General features: G+C 64.3%; 1 protein-coding gene across 1 annotated transcript; it reads right to left on the bottom strand.

Annotated features, from left to right (window-relative positions):
* Positions 1 to 1,739: 1,739 nt before the first annotated feature.
* LRRC75B (leucine rich repeat containing 75B) lies at positions 1,740 to 8,335 on the bottom strand. The gene is made up of 4 exons (XM_041728379.1): positions 8,134 to 8,335; positions 5,497 to 5,625; positions 3,887 to 4,002; positions 1,740 to 2,503 (listed from the first exon to the last, which is right to left on the bottom strand). The coding sequence occupies exons 1-4, from the start codon at positions 8,308 to 8,310 to the stop codon at positions 1,978 to 1,980; spliced, it is 948 nt and encodes a 315-aa protein (XP_041584313.1). The 5' UTR covers positions 8,311 to 8,335; the 3' UTR covers positions 1,740 to 1,977.
* Between the last annotated feature and the right edge of the window lie 1,120 nt (positions 8,336 to 9,455).

The following is a 9,455-nucleotide window of genomic DNA, read 5'->3' as shown; positions in this document are numbered from 1 at the left end:
GGCGTTCAAGGTTTGTGGGCTGGATTTGGGCCAGTGGTGGGCAGGGAGTGAGGGGAGCAGGAGGGCAGGGAGGACAGCGAGCTCGGCATTTCTCCAGCAAGGAATCATAAAACACGGCTGCCTGCCTGTGGCGGACTTAACAGCCTGCCCAGGGCAAGGCCAGCTTCCCCATCTTTCTCTTCCCTTCTGGCCCTTTTCATCTCCCACCCTGCTCTACCTTGCTCCGGGGAGCCTGAGCCCCTTGTTCCGGAGCCAGGGCACCGGAGATACTTCTGTGGCTCCCAGGCCAATGGGCAGGCCCATGTCTTTAAAACAAGGAGGACTGAGAGGGCCATCCTCCCCCAGGATGGAGGGTTGAGAGCTGGAAGGGACTCTGGAGAGCCAGCCTTAACATAGAGGAAAAAGGAGAGACCCAAGGCCAGGAGAGAGGAGGCCCTGGCCAGGTCCCAACAGCGAGTCAGGAGCAGAGCTGGGCTGAACCTGGTGTAATTCACACCCTTCCCACCACCTCCGGATAAGGGTTCTTCCAAAAGCAGCCAGGCTGGCAGGGGCCTGTCCTCGGGTGGCGGGTGGGGGGGTGGAGGGGCAGGCAGCAGCAGAGAGGGAGCTCCTTTTCCTCCCCACCTCCTGCCTGCTCCTGGAACCCAGCACCGTGCCGTCCTCACCCTTCTTGGCCATCTCCTTTCTGGCCCAAGAGGCTCTTATGCATCTGGCTGGCCTAGAATCATTGCTGACTCATGGTCCCGACTATGGAGGAAGGTCAGCTGGTGGGCCTGGGTATGTAGGCCCAGGGGAGTGCCCCACCTTCTCTTTGGCCCTTGGAGCTTCTCTCTGCCATCAGGTCTCTCCTTATCCATGAGCATCACCACTGCCCTAGACCTGACCTGGAAGACTTCGGCTGCTGGCTTCCCCATTCTGAGCCTCAGTTTCCCCCCTGGACATCTTTAAATTCCTTCATTGTCTTTCTTTGCTCTGACTGACTCCTAGTTGGGCTGTACTCCAGGTCTTCACACATGGCTGAGCAGGTAACCATGGTTTTAGGCTTCTGATCTGGAGCCTGCCCTGATGGTCCTTGAGGAGACAGAAGATAGCCCCTTGCTGGGAGCCGACTGCCCCTGGGTCAGTGCTCGGAATGCTCCACTCCCAGCTCCCACTGCTGATGTGGCCACCTCTACCTCCTGCATGCTTTCTGGGGGTCCCCCAGAGGAATGACTGTGCACATGGGTCGTCAGGGCCTGGAGGGAACACATAAGCTCTTTGTTTCTGGTCTGAGGTGTCTCCTAACCCCGTGGAGTTGCCCACTAAGTACAGGGGGATGGGTCCTGGTGGGGGAGGGGGGGTGCTGCACCTGCCCTTTGTGGCCTCCTGTCAGCACAGTCTTATCCCCAGCCCAAGGGGTCCTGGTGGGGAAGTCAGCATCCTGGGCTCAGGCCCAAGCTTGCTGTGGGGCTCCATTCTGAGCTTTGCCCCTCTGTAGCCTCCCAACCTGCTCCACTCCAAGCCCCACCCAGCTGTTAAGGTCAGGTCCTTGGAGGCCTCCTCTAAGCCCCTGCCCACAGATAGACCTGACCCTGCACCATGGGGTCTGCCCAGGCAGCACCGGCAGGAAGTCAGTGTGAGCTTGGTCCCTCCCTTTCAGGTGGGCAGCACCCCCGAACCTTTGGCTGCCCCTTCTCCCCACCCCAGAAGCAGGGCTGGCGCTCAGCGGCCCTGAGGTCCGCAGTGTAGAAAGGCTGAAGCAGAGGGGGCATCACCATTTACTGCGGGTGCTGGGCCCTCCCTCCCTGCTGGGAGAAGCCTCACACTTGATCCTGGGCTGACTGGCTGGCCTTTGGTGAAGCCAGTCTCCTTCCATCCCCTTCATTCCAGGCTGAGCATTTACACCGGATCTCTGGGGTCCTGGAAGGCCTCCGTCATCCTCCATCCCACGTGCCTAAGAGTGTTGGCACTCAGGTAGGAGCCAGGGTGGGTGGCGGGTCACCTTGTGCAGCAGGCCTGGGACTCAGACCCTGGCCCAGCAGCCGCCGAGCCCCAGGTGGAGGCCGTGGAGGTGGCTTCAGCCGTGCCACCCTCAGACTCGAGGTCCAGGCCCTCATAGATGGTGGGGAGTGAAGTGTGTTGGCTCAGCCGCCGGCGCAAGCCAACCAGCAGGGGTTGGGGCAAGGAGGCTACATCCACATTGTTGCCCAGGTCCACCCAGGCCAGCGCAGGAAACTTGGTGGGGTCCTTGACAGCCTCAGTGAGCTCACGGGCAGTGGCCCTCGTCAGCCTATTGCCGTTGAGCAGGAGTTGGGTGAGGCGGGGCAGTGTCCAGAGGCTGGGCAGCAGCAGGCGCAACAGCTCGTCACTCAGCCCTGTGAAGCTCAGGTCCAGCACCGTGAGCCCAGCTCCCTGGCTTCCCAAGTAGCGCGTGATATGCTGCACATCACGCGCCGACAGCCGAATCCCTGAGAGGTTCACGGTCTCCCCGGTCAGCTGTGTCATCTGGAGGCTGCTCTTGAGGCTGTGGGAGGGTTGCAGGCGAGGATGGACTGAGCCAGCGTCCATGGCCCAGGCAGGCCCCACCAGCTGCAGTCAGTCACCCGTCGGGGCAGCCCACAGTGGTGGCAGGACCTGGGCCCTACTGTCAGGCCATACTGGGATCAAACTGCTACTTCCTACACGGGTGGCCTTGGTCAATTCTTGGAACCTTTCTGAGCCTCAGTTTCTCCTTTGGTGAAAAGGAGACTTGGCTGATACGAAGAATAAAGATACATGTGTTAAGGTTTCTTGAGCCACTATTATAAAACCTTACTGCGTGCCTACGTTGTCACTCTTATTATATCTAGAGTAAGAATGATCTCATTCTGCAGAGGAGCAAATGATCTCAGAGAGGTAACAGGACTCTTCCATGGTCACATACTACTAAGAGAGAGAAGCCAGGTCTTCAAACTGAGGTACTCTAACTGCTGAGCCCACATCTTTTCCCCCATGTCTCCTCCAAAGTCCACCTTTTGTGGGTACAGACAGATGTTCCTATGGGGGTGACAGGGTATCAGGGTAGTCCCCCTGGCCTTGGGGGCTAGAGGAGCAAGAGGGGAGGAGCAAGAGGGGATGTGTTGGGACGTGTGGGCGTGGGCTGTTGGGAGGTGAAGGGGCCCCTATGTTCTAAGCTGGAAAGAAAGTTTAGAGACTGAGAAGCGTCCTCCACCACCCCTGGAACTGCCCTCTAGGTCTCTACTGTCGTTTGAACATGGCCTACTATGCAGTTAGGCAGAGGGACCACTGCTAGGGAGGGAACAACCCCATGGGCTCTGGGCTCATCGTGAACCACCGGGCTCAGGGGGTAGGGAAGCAAGCAGGGGAGAGCACCGGGGCTGTGGTTCCAGGTCCCTGGACCTGGTGTCCACAGCAAGTCCCTAGGCTGAGTCTGGCCACAGAGCTGTGATGGAGTGACTGGGAAGGGAACCCCACAGCAGAGTAGGTCTCAGGCTGGTGGTGGAGGCCTTGGCTTCAGGCAGCCTAGCAAGGCTTTTTAAAGAGCTCTAGGAAAATCAGGGCAGGGTGTGGCCTTGGGCAAGCCACTTGGCCTCTCCCCACCTTGGTTTCCTTTCCTATAAAATTGGAATCATGACCCAGAATCTGTCTCCCTCACAGCCTATTGTGAGGATTCAGGGGTCAGGGCCAGGCCCTGTGACAGGCCAGGGATTGAGGGGTGATGGAAGCAGGTCACAGAGAGGGTGCAGCTTGGTTTGGGGAGCATTCCAGAGCTGTGATGCAGACAAGAGTGAGGGGCTCACAGGGTACGGTTTCAGGCACCAGCCTCTTGCTGAGCTGCCTCTCCAAGTCCGCCTAGGAAGGGACCCTAAGGGGCCATGAGGTGGGGCTGTGGCTAGGCTCCCCTTACCAGCTCGGGGTCTTCCTCCGGGGCAGGCTGGATCCTCGCTGCCGCTTGGAGTGAGGGGTGAGATGGTAGATGAGCTGCCGGCAGATCTTATCCGAGGACTTCCAGAGCTCATAGTCCTGTTGAGGGGAAGCGTTGTCAGGGTAAGGCTGAGCCCCTCCCATCCCCCTCGGGGCCTTGGGGATCCAAGTGTGTGCCCCAGCACATGATTCATCATGGATCACTGAGCTGACCACTGGCCTCCCCTCCCACCCCCCACCCTGGCTGGAGCCTGGCACACAGCCAGGGGAGGCTGCCACTGGGAACTGGACAGGCTGGTCTGAAGCCCGCAGTGCCCGGCGGGAGGAAGCCTAGACAATGGGCCCTTGTTCCCTGTCCTCAGGCCCAAGGCCAGTGTCTCGAGGCTATCAGCCGGCTCCCTGCCCACCCTCAACGCTCCCTGCTCCCCGGCAACTCGCCACAGGGGGAGGCAGAACCAGGCCCCTCCAGGGGGCCCTGCTCCACTGACGCCACCCCCAGGGAATAGGAACAAGCCAGGTCAGCATGCTCTTCTTCCTCTCACTCTCCAAGCTAGACCGTGCCTATGGGGCCTGGGTCTGGGCTGCCAGGGCTGGGAGGGTTAATGTGTTACAGTCCCACCACTTGGCTCTCTCCTGGTCCTAAGTGGGCCCTCAGAGAGACCTAGCGTGGAGGGGGAAAAACAGGGATGCTCTGCTTTCCACAAAGCTGGCACTGAGCACACTCCACTATCCAGCACATTCTTTATCCTGTTCCTCTGTTAACGGTGCGTACACACAGTGGCAGCAAGCCCTGGCAGTCACTGTGTGGCTCGAAGCTAGCCTCAGAATCCTTGTGATGCCTGCTTATAGATGTGGGAGTTCAGAGCTGGCTGGGCCCATAGTGGGCATCCTTTTTTTTTTTTTTTTTTTTCATAGTGGGCATCCTTGTTTCATACAGAGACCTGTGACTAAGGGATGGAGGCTGGTGGCTGTGTCAGGAGCATAGCACCTTCCATGCTCGTGGCAGGGTATCTTCAGGTGCCACCAAAGCAGGGTTTGGAGCAGATGTGGTGGCTTGGGAGGAGGGGGGATGGAGGCCACAGATGGCAAATTCCAATTCAACATGAGGAGGGATTTGCCTGTGGCTCACACTGCTGTGGGAAGCAGTGCACACTTGTCCCCAGATGTATCCATACAGGATGGGGACATGCGGACAGGGATTCCAGCCTAGGGTGGCTCTCTTCTGGCCCCAGGAACTCAGAGGCTGGGAGCTTGGTTCCATCAGCAGATTTATCAGAACATTCTATGTCCCGCAGTGTCCCTGTATGACTTTCTGCCTGGGTCCCAGGCCCTGGCGCACAGTGCTGGCACTGTGAAAGCAGGTCTACCCAACCCATGACTTTTCAGATGTAGGAAAGCACAGCTCACAGGTGTTCTAGCTGCTTGCCATCCTAATACACTGAAACTGGCATCAGGTCCCAGTGAGGGACATTGACCTGCTTAAAGCCTCGAAGCAAGCCAGATGAACACAAGGCTCCTAGCCTCCAGCCCTGGGTGTTCCTGGTCCCTGTCAGCCGCACTGCCCAGCCTGAGGCCCACGTCTACTGGCCTCACCGTCTTGGGGCACTGCAGGTCCCGGGCCAGGTTCGCCAGCAGGTCATGGGAGATGGGGTCCACCAGATTGAGGAAGGCCACATTCCTGTAGAGGATGTCAGTGAGGAGGGTCCCCTCAAGACCCAGGTCCTGTGCGTGGTGAGGAGAGCTGAGTGAGCCAGGAGTTGGGCTCTCCCGTCTCCAGGTCCCCATCTAAGCCAGACCCTCGCGCCTGTTCCCAGTTCTCGGTCTCCCTCTCTGATGCTTGTTGGAGTCTCTTCCCAGGCGGCAATGGGCCAACTGTCCAGAAGCAAGGGGACCCTTTGGATGAGGAGAGTGTCAGTGCATCAGGGGCTTCAGGGAGATGACAAATAGGTTCCAAAACCCTTAGACTGGTTCCCTGGAGGCAAAATATGGTACTATGACACCTGTTACCTCTGGGGTTGGGCTTGTCTGGAGGGTTCTTTGGGGGTTCCTCTGAGGACCCCCAAATGCTGCCACCCTCCCACATTCCCTTGGGGCCCTTTGCCTCTTCCATCTATTCCCAAGCTCTCTAGACTTCTGGTCACCGTCTGTTTGCTGACAGGTCCAGGCCCCATTTGTGGGACTGGACCTCTCTCTCAGCTCAGATGTCCCAAAGGCAGCTTAGACTGGGTGTGTTCACCTCCTGACCTGAAGCTGGCCTCACTTCTTGTGCCCCAGCTCAGTAAAGGGCATCACTGTCCCCATCTTCCCAGCACTCAAGTGAGAGCTCAGAACCACCCGGCACTCTTCCCTCTCCCATCTCTGCCCAGTTCACCCTCCCCACTGGCCCAAGAGGTTCAGGCCTCTCTCCCTAACAACCTCCTCCTGGGCCTCTCAGCCTCCCAACACCCATCTCATCCTACCCTTGGGCTGCCAGAGCCAGCTCCAGGAAACACGCACCTAAGCTTGATCCTTAACCCCTTTACTGGAAACCAAATGGCTCTCATTGTGCAACACTAGAGACTCATGCTCGGCCTGGCATTCCCACCCTCCCCAGCCCACTGGCCACGTTGTCCAGCGTCCATGTCTCCCACCCCTCAGAGACCTCACCATTGGGTCCCTGGCCTGCCCTGGCCTTCCTGCCTTCAGTCCTTGGGCTTCTCCTCCCATTACTCCCATAGGCCTGGTGTGGTATTGAACATCCTTTTAGAGTGCCCATTTAGAGTATATACTGACAAGCTGATGGGGCAGGCACAGCCGGGGGGGGCCTCCAGACCCCTGGGCCCTCCCCAAGCCAGAGAGTGACACGATCTGTGCTTAAAGACCCTGTGCACAGGCAGACAGGCCAGGTGGGAATGCCCAAGGGCCATAACTGTGGAGTCCTTGTGGATTGTGGGGCAGGGTAGCCCCCTCTTTGGCTGGGAATTCTGGCCTCTGAGACACAAGGGGGCAACATCACTGCTTTCCCAGTTAAAAAAAAAAAAATGTCCTGCTGGTGCTTTGGTTCCAGATACCATTCTAGACAAAGATCTGTGCCTCTGGATGGTCTAGCTGATTCGGTGCTGCTTTGCTGTTTGCGTTTTAAACACCATTCAAGTTACAAATGCCAGCTAGGGAGGATCCAGAAGAGAGGGCTAGCCGGTGAGCCTGGGCTGACCCAGACAGGGCCCCAGACACAGCCAACCTTCTGCTGGTGCGGACAGCTCCTCTTAAAGGGCCAGCCCCACCTTTCCAGCTGGCGAAGCTCAGAGAAAGGAAGCCCAGCACAGCAGGGAGTGGGCTGGGAGGCCAGGGGTTGGGCTCTGGCCTTGGCTGCCCCCCCTAATTTTCTTTGTGGCTGGAGGCTCACCACTGTTGTCCAAGCCTCAGTTTCCCTTCTCTAATCATCCACCTGTAGGCCAAACACCTGCATGGCTGATTCAGATTCCAGGACGGGGCAGGTTGTGGTGGCAGCTGCTTCGAGGGGTGGGCACACTGCCAGAAAGGGAAGTGGCTTGCCGGGTGGCGATGCTGGGACCAGAACCCATGTCTCCCGGGGGCACCCCAGGCTGGCTCAGGTACCTGGTGTGTGTGGGACCAGAGGCACAATCCCCCCCACCCCAATCCAGACGTGCTGTTGTGGTGTACAGATGCCAGGTGTATGTACCAAACAGGGGTGATCTGCCTGTTAGGAGGATGGGTGATGTGAGTTGTGGCTCTGTCTGGGCTGCCGTAGCGTCATGGTGAGGTTGGGCAGGCTGACCAGCTGCGGGTCCCCGCCTCCCTTCACCCCAAGGAGAGAGGAGCTGTCCTCCTCCCCTGCCCCTCAGCAGAAGATGTCACCCCCCTCTCACCCCTCCCTTGCCGCTCCTCCCAGCTCTACTCTTCTCCTGCCGAGGCCTGAATCTGGGTTCTTGGCTCCAAGCTTGGGGCACCTTCAACACACACAGACTGACCCCACGGACGGCGCCTCCTCCGCATCACAGCCCCCGCGCCCCGCAGCCTCAGCGGCCTCCACTCCAGCCGACGGCCTCCCTCCCTCGCGCCCCGCCCCGACGAGACCCCTCAGCCCGCGGACCCCCCCGCGGACCCCCCCGGACCCGCCCGCGCCCCGGGCCAGCTGCGCGCCCCCCCACCCCCGGCCCGTCCAGGCCCTCCCCCTCCCCCTCCCCCCCGGCCCCGGCCCCCGCCCCCGCCGGCCCGCTCGTCTCTCGCCTGGCGCAGGAGGCGCAGCAGCTGCCGGGCGCGCTCGGGCCGCCGCTCGCGGAGCGTCGCCTGGATCTCGCGGAGCCAGCGCACCCGGCGCTCATAGGGCGCGGGCCCGCACCCCGCCGCCGCCCCGGCTTCCGAGCCCGCCTCGGCCCCGCTCCGCCGGCCCAGCCGCGCCCCCATGGCCGCCCGCCGCGGGCGCCGAGCCCCAGGGAGTCCCGGCCGTGTGCGCCCCGCCCCCGGCCCCGCCCCGCCCCGGCTGCACCGCGGGGACCCGGGGGGCCCTGCTGCTCCGGGAGCGCTCGCTGCGAGCCCCCGCCCCCGCCCCCGCGGCCTTCGCCCGCCGCCCCCCGCGGCCTCGCCCCCCCGCCCCCCGCCCCCCGCGGCCTCGCCCGCCGCCCCCCGCGGCCCTCGCCCCCCGCCCGCCGCCCCCCCGCGGCCTCGCCCCCCGCCCCCCGCCCCCCGCGGCCTCGCCCCCCCGCCCCCCGCGGCCTTCGCCCCCCGCCCCCCGCCCCCCGCGGCCTCGCCCGCCGCCCCCCGCGGCCTCGCCCCCCGCCCCCCGCCCCCCCGCCTCCCCGCCGCCCCGGCGGCCTCGCCCGCCGCCCCCGCGGCCCTCGCCCGCCCGCCCCCCGCGGCCTCGCCCCCGCCCCCCGCGGCCTCGCCGCGGCCCCGCCCCCCCGCCCGCCGCCCCCCGCGGCCCTCGCCCCCCGCCCCCCGCCCCCCGCGGCCTAGCCCGCCGCCCCCCGCGGCCTCGCCCCCCCCCGCCCGCCCGCCCCCCGCGGCCTCGCCCCCGCCCCCCGCCCCCCGCGCGGCCTCGCCCCCCCCCCCCGCCCCCCGCGGCCTCGCCCCCCGCCCCCGCCCCCGCGGCCTCGCCCGCCGCCCCCCGCGGCCTCGCCCCCCGCCCCCCGCCCCCCGCGGCCTCGCCCGCCGCCCCCCGCGGCCTCGCCGCCGCCCCCCCCGCGGCCTCGGCCCCCCCGCCCCCCGCGGCCTCGCCCCCGCCCCCCCGCCCCCCGCGCCCCGCCCCCGCCCCCCGCGGCCTCGCCCCCCGCCCCCCGCCCCCGCGGCCTCGCCCGCCGCCCCCCGCCCCCCCGCCCCCGCCCCCCGCCCCCCGCGGCCTCGCCCCCCGCCCCCCGCCCCCCCGCCCCCCGCGGCCTCGCCCGCCCCCCCGCCCCCCTCCCTCGCCCCCCCCGCGCCGCCCCTCCGCCCCCGCGCCCCCGCGCGCCGCCCGCCCCCCGCCCCCCGCCCCCCCCCCGCGGCCCTCGCCCCCCGCCCGCCCCCCGCGGCCTCGCCGCCCCCCCCCGCCCCCCCCGCCCCCCCCCGCGGCCCTC

The sequence above is a fragment of the Vulpes lagopus genome, chromosome 14 (assembly GCF_018345385.1).
Source record: "Vulpes lagopus strain Blue_001 chromosome 14, ASM1834538v1, whole genome shotgun sequence".
NCBI classification, from domain to species: Eukaryota; Metazoa; Chordata; class Mammalia; order Carnivora; family Canidae; genus Vulpes; species Vulpes lagopus.
The sequence above is the reverse complement of the archived record's forward strand: the minus strand, read 5'-3'. Positions and strand labels throughout refer to the sequence as shown.